The 16,811-nt window shown below is 34.0% G+C and overlaps 1 protein-coding gene across 17 annotated transcripts in view; it reads left to right on the top strand.

Moving 5' to 3' along the window:
- The window catches only part of DPH6 (diphthamine biosynthesis 6), a 230,753-nt gene that overhangs the window by 44,761 nt on the left and 169,181 nt on the right, over positions 1-16,811 (top strand). For all 17 annotated transcript variants that reach the window (XR_007204465.1, XR_007204462.1, XR_007204463.1 and 14 more), the window contains exons 5-6: positions 1,226-1,344; positions 15,511-15,572. Coding sequence is in view for 11 of the 17 variants with exons in the window: in XM_048308053.1 (XP_048164010.1) it covers positions 1,226-1,344; positions 15,511-15,572 (181 nt within the window). In the remaining 6 variants the exon portion in view is untranslated. The remainder of the gene's footprint in view (positions 1-1,225; positions 1,345-15,510; positions 15,573-16,811) is intronic.

The following is a 16,811-nucleotide window of genomic DNA, read 5'->3' as shown; positions in this document are numbered from 1 at the left end:
ATAATTGCCTCTCATGTTAGTAGGATAAAAAAAGATCACTTTTGTTGATGGTGAGTTTTACATCTTTACCACAGCTAAAGGATTGACAGGAAATCATAATATTTCAAGCAGACGTGATTATTTCCAAGGTTGTGCAGTGGTAAAATACTTCACGTTGATCTGTAGATTTAGCCCTTGCAATAAGGTTGTTTCATATGAACTGTCCCAGTTACTTGGATTCAGCTAATTTTTTAGCTGAAGTTAGGCACCTAAGTGAACTACTTTACATTCAGAGCTGCTAAATATTTCTATTAAAAAACCTGGTGCTCTGTTAAAACATTTGAAAGTAATAAGTAATAAGAAAACCAGTCAGATTATGTGAGTGCTAACTATGCATTTACATGTCAACATTAAACATACATTTAACTATAAAGTCTTGACAATCATAATAGTGGGTCTATCTAACATGTGAAGGAATGCCCATATATGTGAGAAAGACCATGTATTAGAAAAAACATGGTAATTGACAAATAAATGTAAGTCTTAAGTGCTCTGAGGTAGTCCCATAGTTAAATGTTTTAAGTTTTTCAGAGCTAGACCTTACACATTTAATCACAAACTGATGGATCTTGAAAATTTACAGAAGCGTTACCTATCAATAATGCAAATTAGTGATTCTCTAAATGTGATAAACAATCAAATGTTGTGTATCAAATGCTGTCTATACATGCTATGTATCAAATTATTAACTTTACAGTAACAAGTTGTTAATTTGTATCACAAGCTGTATATATTTTCTTGAATTATTCTTTTCCTTGGGTGTTGATCCAAATCACAGCAACAAATTCAGCATATTGTACTAGGACATATGCCACATTTATCACAGAGCAGTAACTCTGGCCTTAGCTGTGTTCACAAAAGTGGTGACTTCCTAAGGTACTAATTGCTTTGTGTCCCAAAAGGTTTAGGAATGTTTTATGGCTTTACTTGTGTTCTCGTGCAGATCCGTTTACTTCAGTGAGTTGCATCTTACGTAGATGAATTATAGTCAGAACAAGCGTATTTCTTTTTTTTTTTTAATATATATATTAGACTTAATGTTTATAATGAAAGATACGAATAGTAAAGTATTGTAATTGAAATTATGGAATAAAAATTATTTCAGGGTAGGAAAAGAATTTTACATGAATAATGTTGAGTAAAAGCATAATACTTTGCTTTATCCAATTTATTGTTTGTTTTTAAGGTGCAGAAGGCTTAATCTTCAGCCTTTAGCTTACCTCTGGCATTGGAACCAGGAAATACTGCTTAAAGAAATGATATCATCTAACATTCAAGCCATAATCATAAAAGTGGCAGCTTTTGGTATGTATTCAGATTCTGAGCAATATTGTCTACTGAAATTTCCTGTGGCCAAATCGACAACATAACAGAGGAACACAGAATTTTTGTTCTATGTTTTAGGATATGAAATGTTAATATCAAGAAAATTATAAAAAATGGCTCAATAACAGTCATGATGTCTGAATAATTAATCTAACAGGATGCAATTCATTCTTAAAGGAGATGTGGAAAAGCTGGAAATTAATTCTTCCTTACATTAAATTCCTCTCATAAGTTTTTTGTTCTGGTTTGTTTTTGATTTGCAGTAAAGATGCATGCATAATTCAGTAGTTCACAGTATTGTCATTTATAGATGATGCAGGCTAGTGACAATATTATAAAGCAACCGTGAAAGTTTTAATAGAAATACATCAAGTTAATATCAAACAACATATAACTATGAGGCCAAAGTATTTTGTGTAACAGCAGTCTTGGAGTTGGTAAATCATAAGAGCGAACAAATAATCCATCATTGCCTCTAAATTGTTTTTGGTATTTTAGATGTAGTTCTTTAGCATACCAGAAAATCAGTCTTTTCATTGTCAGCTATATAGAATCAAGTTTTATAGTGAAGCAAATCAACATAAAAGTTAACCTATCTGTTTATTGCTTGAATGTAAGGATAAGGTCAAATGAAGTTTTATAAGAAGGCTTATGGAATTATGTGCTCTAAAAGCCTAAGGAACACATGAGAAACGTGCTACTAATACAATATATTCATTTCAGGCCTCTATGCAGTTTTCTGTTTCAGAGTAGCAAATGAGTTTTTTAAGCATAAAATGTGACCAAAGGACCTTTTCTTTTGTGGTTGACTATAAATTTGTGGTCCACTGTAGCAAAGAATGGTTTGTATCATACAAGTGGCATCAATGATTAAAGATCTATGTTTGGAAGATAGTGTTGCATAATCTTTCATTAGAAGTTTGATGGCTGGTTTACCTGAGCAACTTTCCCATCAAATACCTAATCTCTCTTTCTTTTAAAGAATGCTTTATAACAAAGTAATTTCTCCATCATTATTAACCAAGAATTGAATTATAATCCCTTTAGACTGGATGGATTCCATTAATTTTTTAAAATTAATTATTTTTTAAAATTTTATTTATTTATTACTCTTTTTCTGGTATAGTTTCTAACTAGTTTTTACATTGTCACTATGATGGTCTCACTCTATCATTCTGTAGGATCTGCTAGGGCTGAGAGAAGGATTAGAATGATTAGAAATACCACATACCCTCCTTCATTTACAGGTAACAAGCAATGTAATTTAGTAGTGTTTTCCTGAATTTCTGGAGGTCAGTTACAAGTACATAGGAATGGAATGCCATGTTTTCTACTACAAAACATTTGGTTTTAAACTGGAAAAAAAAAGAAATATACCATTTTTAAATAATAGTTTTCAGGCCATGTAAAGTACATTTATATATTTATGTTGTATTTCCATGAAATAGAATGCTTTCGTTGCTTATACTGGCATGAAGAAAAAAATAAAGTCCACAAAGCATATGTAACATGTTTTTTCACATCAGACTTACTTTTTTACAGAAAATATATGATTCAAATAATAGATAAAACTGTTTCCCAAATAGACATCATTGATGACCTGCCATGCCTGAAGCAAGATAAGTTTGTCTTTTGTATTCTACAGTCATAAAAAAACTTAAAATGTACTAGTTAGTGCACAAAGAGTGCTTTGTGGGCTATTCATTGGAAGAGCGAATACCATAAATACTTGTAGATAGCAATTAGATAGAAAATCACTCCAAGTTATTTTTCCTTTTTATTTTTTTGGCTACAGGTAAAAGAAAGATCTTATCAGAGTCAATTTCTCACCTGCCTTAGGCAGACATAATTAGATGTAAGCAAATTTAATGGAGCTTTTGTGCTCTGGGGCCATTCTGTAATGCTTTAATAATTGCATGCCTTATTAAAGTGGATTTAAGGTATGAAGGCTGTTTAACGTATCAAGTGGCAAAGAAGATAAGATACAGTTTAACTTTTTGCCTTTTAGATTAATAATCAAAGCTAAACTGCAATGAAAATATTTAAAATAACAGATTTAAGAGTCTGAGGGGGTAATGCATTAGGTGATACATTGTACAGTTGTTAATGCAAGAAGCAAATCTGTAACCTGAGCTTGACATTCATCAGCACTGGCATACTTGTACACCCGACTTGTCCTGTTTTCCATTAACTCAGTGCCAGTATTGACAAGGTAAAAGCCTGTCATTTTATGTGGAAAGCACATAATTATGCAAGTAAATGAGCATTAGTTTAGTACATTTCCCTGAATCCACCATTACAAATTAATACCATAAACTTTGCCAGAGGCAAGAGTTTTCTATCTCAGAGTAGTGTAGTTTTCCAGATGGGATGCCAATTGCTCTCACTTATATGCAAAAAAAGTATTGTTAGCAACCTTTTTCACATGCCTTCTGTTGATCTATAAGTAGATCAGCTTTCTTTCCTTTAGAGTGTATTTCAGAGGCTGTAATGATGAGAGAAAAACATTCCATGATCTAGCAGCAAACCTGAGCACTATATATGTATGTATAAAACCCACTTTTGAATATTACCTTTAGTGCCATTTTCTTGCTGCTAAAGATACCTGTATGATACATCATACTTTTGTCTTTGAAATATACTTTGAATATTTCCACTATTCAGTAAAATACAGAAATTCAGAATGAGGTTACTCAGTAATAGCTAAAATTGAAGCTGTTGTTGATTGTTTTTAACATGTTTATGCCTGAAATTCCAGTAATATCCATTGCTCATGTGACACATTGTAATATGGCACTGTGTAATAGAACAATTGTGTAATATAAAACAGTAAGAAGATGCATTTTTTTACCTCCTTCCTCTTTGGCTGTGTTTTACAGATTACCTAATACTAATTAACTTGCAGAGTATGCATAACAGATTCAACTTTAAATCTTGGTAATTTTGTATGTTGGTCTTAACTGTGCCTCATTCTAAAGCGAATTGCTTCTACAAGGTGTAATACACATATGGAAGTGAGGGAAGGAGGAGGGTTACATTTGGAAGGTATCTTTGAGTTCTTTAGTAAAACTTGATGTTCAAATTTATTTACTTTTAGTTTACTTATATAGTTAACTATACCTAAATCTTGTTAAGTATTAACACTAAAACTTAAGCACTGCTATACTTTTTAAGCTATGAAAATCTTTATTTCTCATATATATGAGAATATACTTGAAGTTGATTTTATGTCATACAGTTAAGTTTGTCCTCAATGTTTCTAGATTTCTTGGAAGTTTCAAAAGTAACATTTATATCGAGTAAGTTTTCTAAGTGCACACTGTTACCTTGAGAATGGGGGGTTGTGTGGAATAGCTTCGTCAATGTTTCAGTCAAAGTCAGAATATAAGCTCAAATTCCTATCTTTTAGGGTATTAATATGCATTATTTACCATCTCCTATCTGTCAGGAAATCCTAAGTTCCTTCACTAAAATGAGCTGTCTGTAGTAAGTATATTTAACTTGAGCCTCCTTCAGTGTGAGAAGATATTGATGCTTTCTTCACATGGTCCTAGAAAGTTGGTATACTCCTGCTATTCACGGAATCCACTATCCTGATAGTTTACGGATGTGTATGCTCTTGTATAGGAGTTTTTAATTGAAAAAGAGAGAGTATTACTTCCTAGTATAATGATCTATTATTTAAACCCAGCCACCTTGGTGTCTATGTTACTCTTTATTTGTATGCCTCTAGTGTACAGAAGTGCAATCCTGACTGACTGAAATTGATAGCCATACTCCCATTAATTTTCACAGAGGTAAGATTTACTTTTAAAGAACTACATTAAAGAAGACCTGGCACCACACAGTTCCTGAGGGTGTAATTTAGTGTACAGATAAACTGATCTAATAGTAAGGTGCTGCCAAAAGGTCGATCTTTCCATCCCACTTCTATCTGACTCGTCCAAACCACAAGTCTCTGCTTGTTTCTGCCCCTGTAAAGGCTCCAGTGTTTTTGTGGCTGCATAGAGGTGATCCAGCAGGATCTGCTTTTTTGTGAGTGCAGGGAACTTGCTCTTTAGAAACCACAGCTGCATGGAGGACAAAACTCTCTCTTTCAATAGAAAGCTTACTACTAATTTGGGTTGGCTGCAATGTCAGATCATATCCTGAAGTAAAATTGGTGGTTGTGAGTTTTGTCTGAGCACATCATCTGTGTAATGGAGAGGAACAGTGTTCTTTGAAAATGTGTCTCTAGTTTTTAGTACAGAGCAATTTTAAAGTAATTTTGAGGAAATTGAAGGAACTTGTTATATCATCACAGGGGAAGATACTTGCTTCCTCTAAATATTATTTTAAAATTCTCAGACCATTCACAAACATAACAGAAGGAATTGAGTAACATTTTGTTAAGAAATCAATATTAGATCGCAGTTGCTCTCTTACGTAGTATAGTAAGGATTGTTACTTGCTTATTGCTTAGTAAACTAAACATTGACATTATTCTTATCTAGTTCAGTTTATTTACAGGTGATCATTCCACTGCTTTCTTCCTTGGGCAGCTACCAGACACTGGAGCTGTAGGAGAATCTATTACATTCTTCACATTTGCTCCTGATAACATTCTGTTTTATTAATATGAAAAACACTGATTTACTAAAGTATGGATAAGGATCTAGTATCGATATCCAACTGAGATGGGCAAAAACTCTCTAACAGTTTAAAGTTAGAAAAGTGTATGTTTATTGGCGCCGGACAGCTGCGTGGAATAGTTTCCGAATACGCAGTGTCAAAGTATAGATGGTTTCAGAGTCTATTTATCCACAAAAGTTATGAATATCTGAAATACAAATACATATTTATAACAATGACCCCTCCTATTCTCCGCTTAATGTCATTAAGCATGCATAGTATAGTTTTTAAATTGAGTCAGTGGTCATTATTAATTGAGGAGTGGTCTTAGGGATAAAGGAATAATGGTCTTCCTCACTTTAAACTTTCCACCTTTCTGGGTTTTGACAATACAAATGGCCTTTTGGGGAACATCCAGTTTCTTCCTTATGACTTCTGAATAGTATCTAGATGGGAAAAATTAGCAATTGTTTAAATTTCTTTAGATGTATTTATCAATGTTTTCTGGTTCTCATTATAAACACAGCTACACAAATATAGAAAGACAATTAATTATCTGCAACTTAAAAGCTTATTTCTAACTTAATTCTTATTAACTCTTAATTAATCTGAGCTGGACTTACTTCCTCTAACTAATTCTAACAAAACTAATCTTTAACTAAAATCTTAGAATCTTAATGTTTCTTTTAAAGTCTGTGTTTCAACACTTAGAATCATAGAACTATTAAGGTTGGAAAAGAACTCCAAGATCATCAAGTCCCACCTTCAACTGAATATGATTATGCCCACTAAATTGTTGTAGGGCTAGGTTTAGTTTTGCAAGCTGCAGCTTTCCCCGGGAGCTCAGCAGAGCTGCTTAGGGCAGTGCGACCATTTCGCCCTCCTGTAGTCCATTTTGGACGGCTCCACAGTTTTGCTCCATCTAGCTATCAGCTCTACAACACAGTGACGGTGAAGGAGGCAAGAAGGGTCTCCCCATGAGGGTTTCAGTGGACTTTTAATAGTTACATCTTTTCCCAGCGACCCCCAGAGGCAGAGAGGCCTCATAATCCCGGTTTTCTCAGATTGCAGGGGCGGTACATGGGCAGAGTTGGGGTACAGGAAGCAATAGGGAGGACCCGAGGGAGTGGCCAGGGCTAAGGGCAGGGGAATGTGGCAGGGGGGAACAATGTGAAAGGCATTTAATAAATGAGTCAGTGGGAAATACAGCACCACACTAAATCATATCGCAAAGTGCCACATCTACACATTTTTTAAACACTTGTTTTTGGAACGCTTACTCTGTTTATCATAATTGAAGTAAAAGATAAAATGACTGATAATATTTTTCAAGTCCTGTCAAATTTTAATGCTTGTCTATTCCGTTAGGGATAATGTATTCTAAAACTAGCCTTAATTATCCCTGCGCAGTGTTAAAGTATTATCTTGTGTACACGTGTGACCACTTTTAATTCATTTTAGTTTTAATGTTTTTCAAATTATAAATTTGATAAATTACTTATGATGTACTTTGGGAAAGATGTTCTTACTAGTCTTCTCCCCCTTCTAAATCTTCTTTCCTAGCTAGCATATGGTGTCGTCACTGAATTTTCAAACAAATCTTCCATAACTTAGTTGTCCTTTTAGAGTTTAAGTGCATTTGACACTTTTGCCCTAGGCTTGTTCCATGATATGTTTGTCTACTATCTCATTTATCTCGGTAATTCCTGTTATTTATGATTTAAAAAAAAAAATACCACACCTGTTTGTTCACCAGACATTGTATGAAAAGACTTGGGAACACTTATGAAAACAGAGGAGCTATTTTATCTCAAGCCTTTTTTTTCCTGATGGAAAAGATTCACATGGGAAAATATCAACACAGATAAATAGAAATTGTATGTAAGACTGGAAATAAAAAAAAAAGTTAGCTTGGGATTTGAGATGTGATGCAAAAGAGATGAGTAAGAGAAAAGAAAACTAGGAATGGACTTCAAGTAAATAAAAAGTTTGATTCATAGTTGAAAGTTTAGAGAAATAAGATGAGAAAATACTCTTTGCATTTGGAATGTTATTTGCCTTGATGCATGTATATGATTGACAGATACTTTGTTACCAGTGCAAGATGAGGTTTTGGAAAGAGATTTTAGCACATATATAATGTATAAAGAAATGTTTGAAAATAAAGTGTGCTACAGAAAAAGAAGAAATGAGAATTTCCACAAGTCCATTTAGAAACAAGTTAGAGAGAAATATGATTCCCTCTTTGCTAACCCTTGAGCCTATACATTGGAAAATGGGAAGGATATTGTTATCATAATAGATAACAGGAGTTAGAAGGAAGAGTAAGGGAATGTGCCTGAAAACAGAAAAGTAATTGAAAGTTGACATTTTTGAGTGCTTCTTAAGGAGATGTCACAGACAAAGTAGGAGAGAGATGGCTTAAAAGTGGAAAGATCACTTTGTAGTTTGGGGAGATCCCATCACCTAAAGGAAAATTTAAATGGAAGCAGCAGGCTAAGAGCGCACTATTAGGCATTTAAAGCAAAACAGGAAAAGTATGGCTTATAGTGAAAAAGAAGAATAGTCAGAGAACTTGGAGCTGAAGAATAGTGGAAGAAAAAGAACTTAGTAAGAGATATCAAAAGCAGAAATAATCTTAACGAAATGAAAATCAAGAGGTACAAATGGTATATTTTTAATACTAGAATATTACTTGCTGCTCTTTAATGTTTGATACAATTTAAGTTCTAGATGCCCATTGACTTTACAGACTTATGTGCTGAAACAGGACATAAACCTTTAAAGGCATATCTGTGTAGTTAAAACCATAGATGTTTGCTTTTCAGGTCACTCTGAGTTGAAGTTTTGAAGGACTTCTTGTCCTAGTCTGATCCTTTATTTCTGCTCTGGCCTTTTACTCTTTTGCAGGTGATCTATTGATCTTCCCTGTCAGAAGCCTCTGCTGATTCATTTGGGGATTGTGGCTTTTTGAAGGTTTATAACTTCTCTGTGTGGGGATGGATTTAATAAAAATGACACAGATTTTACTACTTGCATCATGCCTCTTTCTCTTCCACTGAATGAAATTTCAATTATTTTCTACAAGGCTTACTAGAATTAGAACTGTTCAAAGTATGAAATACCTGAATTCTCTAACAGGGACAAAGTAGCACATATTTTTTTATTCACACACATTTTTATTTATGTGGTGCTAAATTGGTTTAACAATTTGAATTAAATAGATTAATAAGCAAACAATGCTCTTATGAAATTCTAATAAAAAAATTATGTCAGGAAAGTCGTACATATGTGCCTGTATGAGCTGAAACTTTAATAACTTTTGATTTAAGTTTTTTAAGTCCATTAAAAGTCTTGAGAAGAAGTTGACTCCGGCACTGCTTTAAATGAGATGAGCCATTTGCTGTCTAGAGTCTTGCATTTGATTAAAAGTAGTCTAATGCTGCTGTTCAGCAATTCTGCCACAATCTTTTTCATACTACAAACATTTTAGGGAAGAAATTTCTGAAATTCAACAAGGGCAAATGCAGGGTCCTGTACCTGGGGAGGAATAACTCAGTGGACCAATACAGGCTGGCAGCTGAGCTGGTAGAGAACAGCTCTGTGGAGGAGGACCTGGGGGTCCTGGTAGACAACAAACTGTCTATGAGCCAGCAGTGTGCACTGGTGGGCAAGAAGGTCAATGGTTGTCCTGGGCTGCATTGTGAAGAGCATGACCAGCAGGTCAAGGGAGGTGATCCTGTCCTTCTACTCAGCCCTGGTGAGGCCACTTCTGGAGTGCTGTGTCCAGTTCTGGGCTCCTCAGTACAAGAGAGACAGGGAGCTCCTGAAGAGGTTCAGTGGAGGGTGACAAAGATGCTTAAGGGTGTGGAGCATCTCTCTTACAAGGAAAGGATGAGGGAGCTGGGCCTGTTCAGCCTCAAGAAGAGACTGAGATGACTGTCATCTCAGTATATATGTGTCTGAAGTGGGGTTGCAAAGAGGGTGGATCCAGGCTCTTCTCAGTGGTACCGAGCAACAGGACAAGAGACAGTGGGAAGAAACTGAGTCACAGAAAGTTCCACATGAATATGAGGAAGAACTTCTTTACTGTGAAGGTGACCGAGCACTGGAACAGATTGTCCAGAGAGGTTGTGAAGTCTCCCTCACTGGAGATATTCAAGAACTGTCTGGATCAAACCTGTGTCGTGTGCTCTAAGATGACCCTGCTAGAGAAGGGAGGTTGGACCAGATGACCCACTGTGGTCCCTTCTAACCTGAGTCATTCTGTGATTCTGTTATTTTGTAAAAGAATCTGATTGAAAATATTGCCTTGTTATGTGATGAAAGTACAAAATTTCTTCAAAGATTTATTGAGGTTTCTGTTCTTGAAATGACACAGCTAAATTGCTTTGAATCCTAGATTTAACTAGAACACAGAGGTCTTTGATGTTAAAAAAAAACCAAAACCACATATAACACTGTTTCTATAAAAAGTTTTGGATCTTTTTACCTCTTAGAATTCTAAAATTTCAGGACTTCAGACTAACCTAGTTTAGAACATACTTAAGGAATGTTCAAGATGGAGGATGAACTGAGATCCTAATTAAATGGCACTGGAAACATATGCTAGAACCACTTTGGGATTAATGTCTTATAACTTTATCGCTTAGCTTGAAGAGAGTTACTATAGCTACAGGTTCCATCCATGTACAATTCCTACACTGGATAAATTATCACATAGAAAAAAAAAGCAAGGAAAAAAAGAGAAATAGATACATAATCAAGTCACATGAATTTTCCTCTTTTATACAATAAATTAGAAGTATATTCATCTCAAATCTTTTAGAGGTGCAGTAATACCCAGTATTTATTGCACTTGTCGTTACTTTTATACAAAAATTCAGCAGTTTTTGTAATTTTTTTTGTCCTTTGGAAAAGGAAATGCAGGGTCTCCATCCAGTTCACCATTGTTCACACAGTCTTTCATGTGTGAAAGTTTTGAGGAAGTTAAGAATGAACCTGTCAAGTTATGCTAGCAGACAAAATGTTCACTTCTCAGCTCTTCGTAGAAATGAAAGCTAAATATGACAACAGGAATAATTTACCTCAAGGCAATTTAAGGTATATATTTACAGTTCAAGAATATCTGTGTGGCATGTGCATTCCTAGTTGGTGAAGGTTATGAGACATTCCTGCACTCCTACAGAGTAAGCCTGTGTTATCAGCTAATACTGTTGCGTACGTGCTTTTTCTGTGTTATTAGAAGGATTCTCCTGTATTCTGCACTGTGTAAAGAATGATCCTCCTTCTGAAAATCAGTGATTTCGTATTGTTTACTTAGAAAAAAAAAAAAGACACATTTAAAACAGAGGAATTTACCTTCAAAAATAATCCTGTTTTCTCTGCTCCAGTTCTAGCAGTGGTTGCTTTTTCCTTTATACTCTTTTTCTTTTTATATGTATTTCTTTACCTTACGGGTCCTATCATCTTATTGTTAACCCTGTTTTCTTTATGATAAAGAGAATGAGATGAAAGAGATTAGTTTTGGTTCCAGAAAATCAAAGTATTTAATTGCCTCTTTTCGTATTCAAAATTCTAAATAATTCTACTCTTGGTGAGCAGCTGATTAGGATCTTTCCAGAAACTTTATTGTGCATTATACAGCTCTACACCATCAGAAGTTAAGTCTTAGTCCCTGACATTCATAATGATGACAGTTATTCATCTTCTCAACATTACTTGTCAGGAAGTCAGGAAACAAAAGGGAACTTCATGTTGCTGTAACTTTAAAATAGGTTCTATTTTTTTTCTCGAAAAGCCTATCCTAATTCTATGGATATGATATTTCAAGAAGAATATGATAATAGCAGTTTTGGAGATTTGTTTTTAACCTTACTTTATGGAAGAAGTCTGTGAGTGAGAAGATTAACTTTTTGAATTGTAAGGTTGATTAGTCAGGGAAGGATAGAGATTTTTCCTCTACATTATCGACAGATAATGGTTAACTCATACATTATTGATGTATGTGTGTGGTAGTGATTCTTTTACAATATGTTCATATATTATGGGTTAGAGTTTGGTTCAATGTAGCTTTCAGAAGACCTTTATGTACCACCATTTCTTAAAACCTGTAATTATGATTTATTTTTACTTATTTGAAATTTTATTAAGAAGTGAAGATAGAATTTTTTATTTTAAAATACTTTCTTAAAAATACAGACAATATAAAAATTCTGAACATGTATAAAACGTTCTTGTTAGTCAGATAAGGCTTTAAAATGTGGATTTTATTAGCTGAATGCAATGCCATGAAAATGTAACTTGGATTTCTAATGGTCTTGATAAATGCAAGTAATATCAGGTAGTTGCCCCTCAAGTGAGGGCCTCATGTTACACTAATACATATGTACAAAGTGAGCCATTTAAAATATTGTGCCTTTGCATAAATCAACAGTAGTGAAATACCTTTTAGTAATGTTATTTTTTTCACCATACAGCAAAGCCATGAGTTTCTGCCCCAATCTTTTGACATTGCTACAGTTCTCTACAACACTTGTGGCTGTGCATAAGAGCATTCTGCAACCATTGTTTAAATTTGCAGGAAGGAGTTCTGCTCCTGTCAGTGGATTTATCAGGAATTGCAGATGGAGTAGCAATTACTTTGAAGTGATTATACCATTTGTGCTATCACTTACTGATTTTACAGTAAAACTAGACTACAGTAAAACACAATTTTTTTTACTGAGCACTGTTAAAAACAGCATTATCAAATTTTTTGAGATGTTTCTGTCATCATGTACTGGTCTACCTCAAAGAAATAAAGCCCCACGTGCTCTCTTGGCAGCACATAATAACTTGATGGATGTAGTTCAGTTGGGGAGTTAAAAATGCATCGAAAATAATGGGCCATAACATTCTAGGGTTAACATTTATTCATAGATGATGCAATTAAATAAAACAGGCATTAACTTCAAGGTCAGTCAGTGAAGTAATAAAAGTGAATATTTTAATTGAATTCTAATTGCTTCCCATTGATACATGCAAGTTAAATAAAATAGATGTCAGTGCTGCAAATTATAGTTCCCTTCCTAATTAATTTTTAAATTCTACATAGAGTCATCCAGGCCATGGACCTTGTTGTTGGTTTATGTATCCATTCAGCTTTCTTCACACCTAGTTCCATTGAAGAAAAATTTGGAGGATGTGGTACCAAGAATTTACAATACATTGTTCGTTTTACTCTAAGCCATTTTAAGAATCTGAATCAATAAAGAAAAATGTACCAAATAGAAGTATAGATTTAAAATAACTGTTTTGTAAGTATGGTTCCAAATACTTTATTATACTAATTCTAGCAATAGACATACAGCTTCATCTATGCATGTCGTAGAGATTTGAGATGTGGATTACTGATCCTGCAAATTGCAAGTGATATTGGTTCTTGATTCCTTTACCAGACAGTCTCTATTCACTCACAATACAAACCTATTGGAAACTAAAAGAAATAATATTTTTCAAGAGAAATACAAGCTGTCCAAAAACAGAATTCTGCAGAGAAACAGAAAGCGTACATTGCACTTTCCCAGATTTTCATGTAGGTGTGGGATATTACTAAAGTGTATACATAGGCAATTTATTTGTATTTCATAAACTATTTGTATCAGAGTTTCTTGTAAATTATTGGTTTGCATTCATTACAGGACAGAACAGAAGATATATCCATATTATCAAAGAGAACCTTGTGAAAGAAGCAATATGTTAGTGTGTCTGGTTCTGACAACTTTTTCCCTTCTCATATGTTTGTAATGTATCCCTTGGTTTAAATTTAGAGGAAATCAATCTGATTTTATCAAGGAGAGAGAGGTTGCTTGTCTTAGAAAAGTAATTATATTAAAGGAAGAATGTTAATGTAAATGTGTGAAATGGTACTGTAATAGAGTTCTCATTTGTTTACTTCAAGAGAAATTGCTTGTTTGGCCTTATACCTATCCTGTTATGATCCAGGACAGAATGCTAACCTGATGTATGTTGGAAGAGATCACCAAAACCTCTCGAACTATTGAAATTAAATTAATATATTTCAAAACTATTTCCCCAAGACTTAATTATCATTATCATAGATCTAGCACACACATTTTTCATCTGTTAATAAAAAGCAATGAACCAATAAGAAAAAGAAATAGAGGGAGGAAAAAAACTCAGTCTTTATTAACTTTAATTATTAAGCAGTTTTAAAAGCATTCGCTTAGATAGTAAGGGAATTTTTAATGTGCTTTAATGAAATATTTAAAAACTTTCTTAGTGTTTTGAAATCTCATTCACTCTAACTTGTTTTAGTTTCACAGGAATTTAAATATACCAAGATCATGATTGTAAAAATTAAGAGACATATTAGCTATTTTAACTCAGCAATGACTTTACAGTGTACTGTACATTTATATAACAGCTTTCATCATCAACAATCTAAAGTGCTTTGCAAGGCACATATTTCAGAAATTGCTTCAGAATGGGGTAATTTTGGTGGCAGCTCTTTAATGATACCTATTATTGTATAAAGCAGTAGAGTAGGGAAAAATAGACAAAGTACAGTATAAAGAGAAGCCCAAACCACAATAATTAAGAGTAGTAAAAAATGGGATAACTGAAAATTTCTCAGTGATCCTTCACTTTCAGGAGTTACCATTTTCTTTTTTCCCATTTGCTTCATATGGTAAGACCTTTTGACCACTTTGTATCAAATGCAGCTAGCATATTTTTTTGGTTGAAGATGTCAGCTCTTGAAACAGTTGTTCCTGGATTATTTTATCCCACTACTCATTTTTGCCAGTTACTTGACTCATCTCTGAGAAGTGACCATTAACTGCCATGAGCTGGCCAAACTCAAAATGTCAAGAAGTTGAAATAGGAATACAGAGGAGCAAGTTAGAGTAGATATCAAATGTTAATAGGCCTTACTTTTTTACAAAGAAAAATAAATCAAAACATAGACATCATACAGAATATTTTGTGATGGATCAAAACGTACAACATTCAATACATTCTGTATATCTGAGTTTTCTTGTATCTCCATCCTTTTTAATCTTACATTTTATATGTAAGTAAAACACACAAAGACTGTGATTTGGCAGAGGAAGTTTTCATTATGGAAAACACTCTCTGTCCCTTCCAGTTGCAGAACTATAAAAAAAATTAAATTGTATTTTAATTTAGTAGGTAGCCAATAGAGGCAATATCCTTGTAGTATTTTTATTATCATGGACCTGTGTGATTACTTCACTGGTTAGTGAAATTTCCAATAAAGGAAAACAATAGCTTTTCCACTTGACGTGTAGTGAAATGGTAACTGGCTTTATTTTTCCACAAACATGGAAACCATTTGTCCAAAGAGGATTAGGGAAAATTCTGACTAAGTGTATTTTCTTCAGGATAGTAATTATTTTAGATAATGGGGAGTTTCTAAGGGGCACATGATATATTTGAAAAAGAAACATTTCTTGATGTTATAAGGGTACTTCATAAGAAATGTTTTTACCCTTTTGGGGTTTTTTGCAGGTTTAGATCCAGATAAGCATCTAGGAAAAACTCTGGGTGAGATGGAGCCTATTCTTTTGGAGGTGAGTATTACTTAAAGGATATTCATATAGTTAAACTTGCAGTTAATAAGTAACACAGGCAGAAATTCAGTAAACTTAACTTAATAAAAAATTACTTACTTTCATAAATTAGATGCTAACCCAAACCTTAGCTTTGTACACAGAATATAAACCTCTGCTATGCACTTTTGATATGAAAAATATTATTTCTTGACATAGTTCACAAATGGTGTCAGCATCTTTAAAACAAACTAAGGGCATGAAACCTCAGTATTGCAGGAACACTAACTGGTGTTATCAATATGATAAAGCTAAATAATTGTGTGTAAGTTAGAGACTTTCACAGCAAGAAATGGCAGTGGCAAAATCATAGGTGATACAAAACTTCCCTGAAGATTCCTATTTGCAGGTTTTCTACCATTTACACAATCAGACTGCAAGCAGTAGGGCCTTTAAAAAGTGGAGTAAGAGGTTTATTCTGACAATGTATTTAATTCTGTGCAAAGGGTTATGTATCCTCAAACCAGGATAATGCTTGTTGGCAGAGCTAGATTTATTTAAAGAAAAATTATTCAGCTAGGGAAAAGAAAAAAGACCAGATTTTGTACTTGAGTCTTCTTCAAATTTGAGGTAAAAGCATCAAACATCAAGGTAAGTAAAGTTTATGAATAACAGTTCTGAAATTACGTTTTCATGTATTGTTTGTGAAAATGCTGGTTTACCACAATTCCTTGTCCTTGAGCCTGTTAGATACCCACAATGACTGCATGTTTATTAAGAGGGCTCAATGTAACTTTCATCATTCTGGGCTATCTAAATTTCCACAAAATGATCTCCTGAAAATACTTTTCATTGTTAATCTGGGTAGTTACTGGTCAGCCTGGCTTCATAAGTAGTTTTTTTGGAACACTTAAGGGCATGGCAAACTTGCAGAAGAGAAAGAAAAAGTAATCATAACTTTAAAAATCTCTTTTGCTACTGAAAGATAGTGGAGTTACATAGCAATTATATCTTGAGTTTAATTCCATTTTGTTAGTTATTTACTATAAGGCTGAAGAGGAGAAGATGGATAATTGCTACTTGGCAAAGCTGAAAAGGAAGAATTAAGGTCCATAACATTCAAATAACCTTACCCAAAGAGATGGTATTGGTCTGTTCTTGAGGTTTATTGCTTCAGACCTGGAGAATCTGCCCAGAAATCTTCCCCTCCTCCTCCCCGGCCCTCTGCTATGTAAACTAGTTCATATACAATCCCATTCA

Source organism: Corvus hawaiiensis, chromosome 6 (genome assembly GCF_020740725.1).
Source record: "Corvus hawaiiensis isolate bCorHaw1 chromosome 6, bCorHaw1.pri.cur, whole genome shotgun sequence".
NCBI lineage: Eukaryota > Metazoa > Chordata > Aves > Passeriformes > Corvidae > Corvus > Corvus hawaiiensis.
The sequence above is the reverse complement of the archived record's forward strand: the minus strand, read 5'-3'. Positions and strand labels throughout refer to the sequence as shown.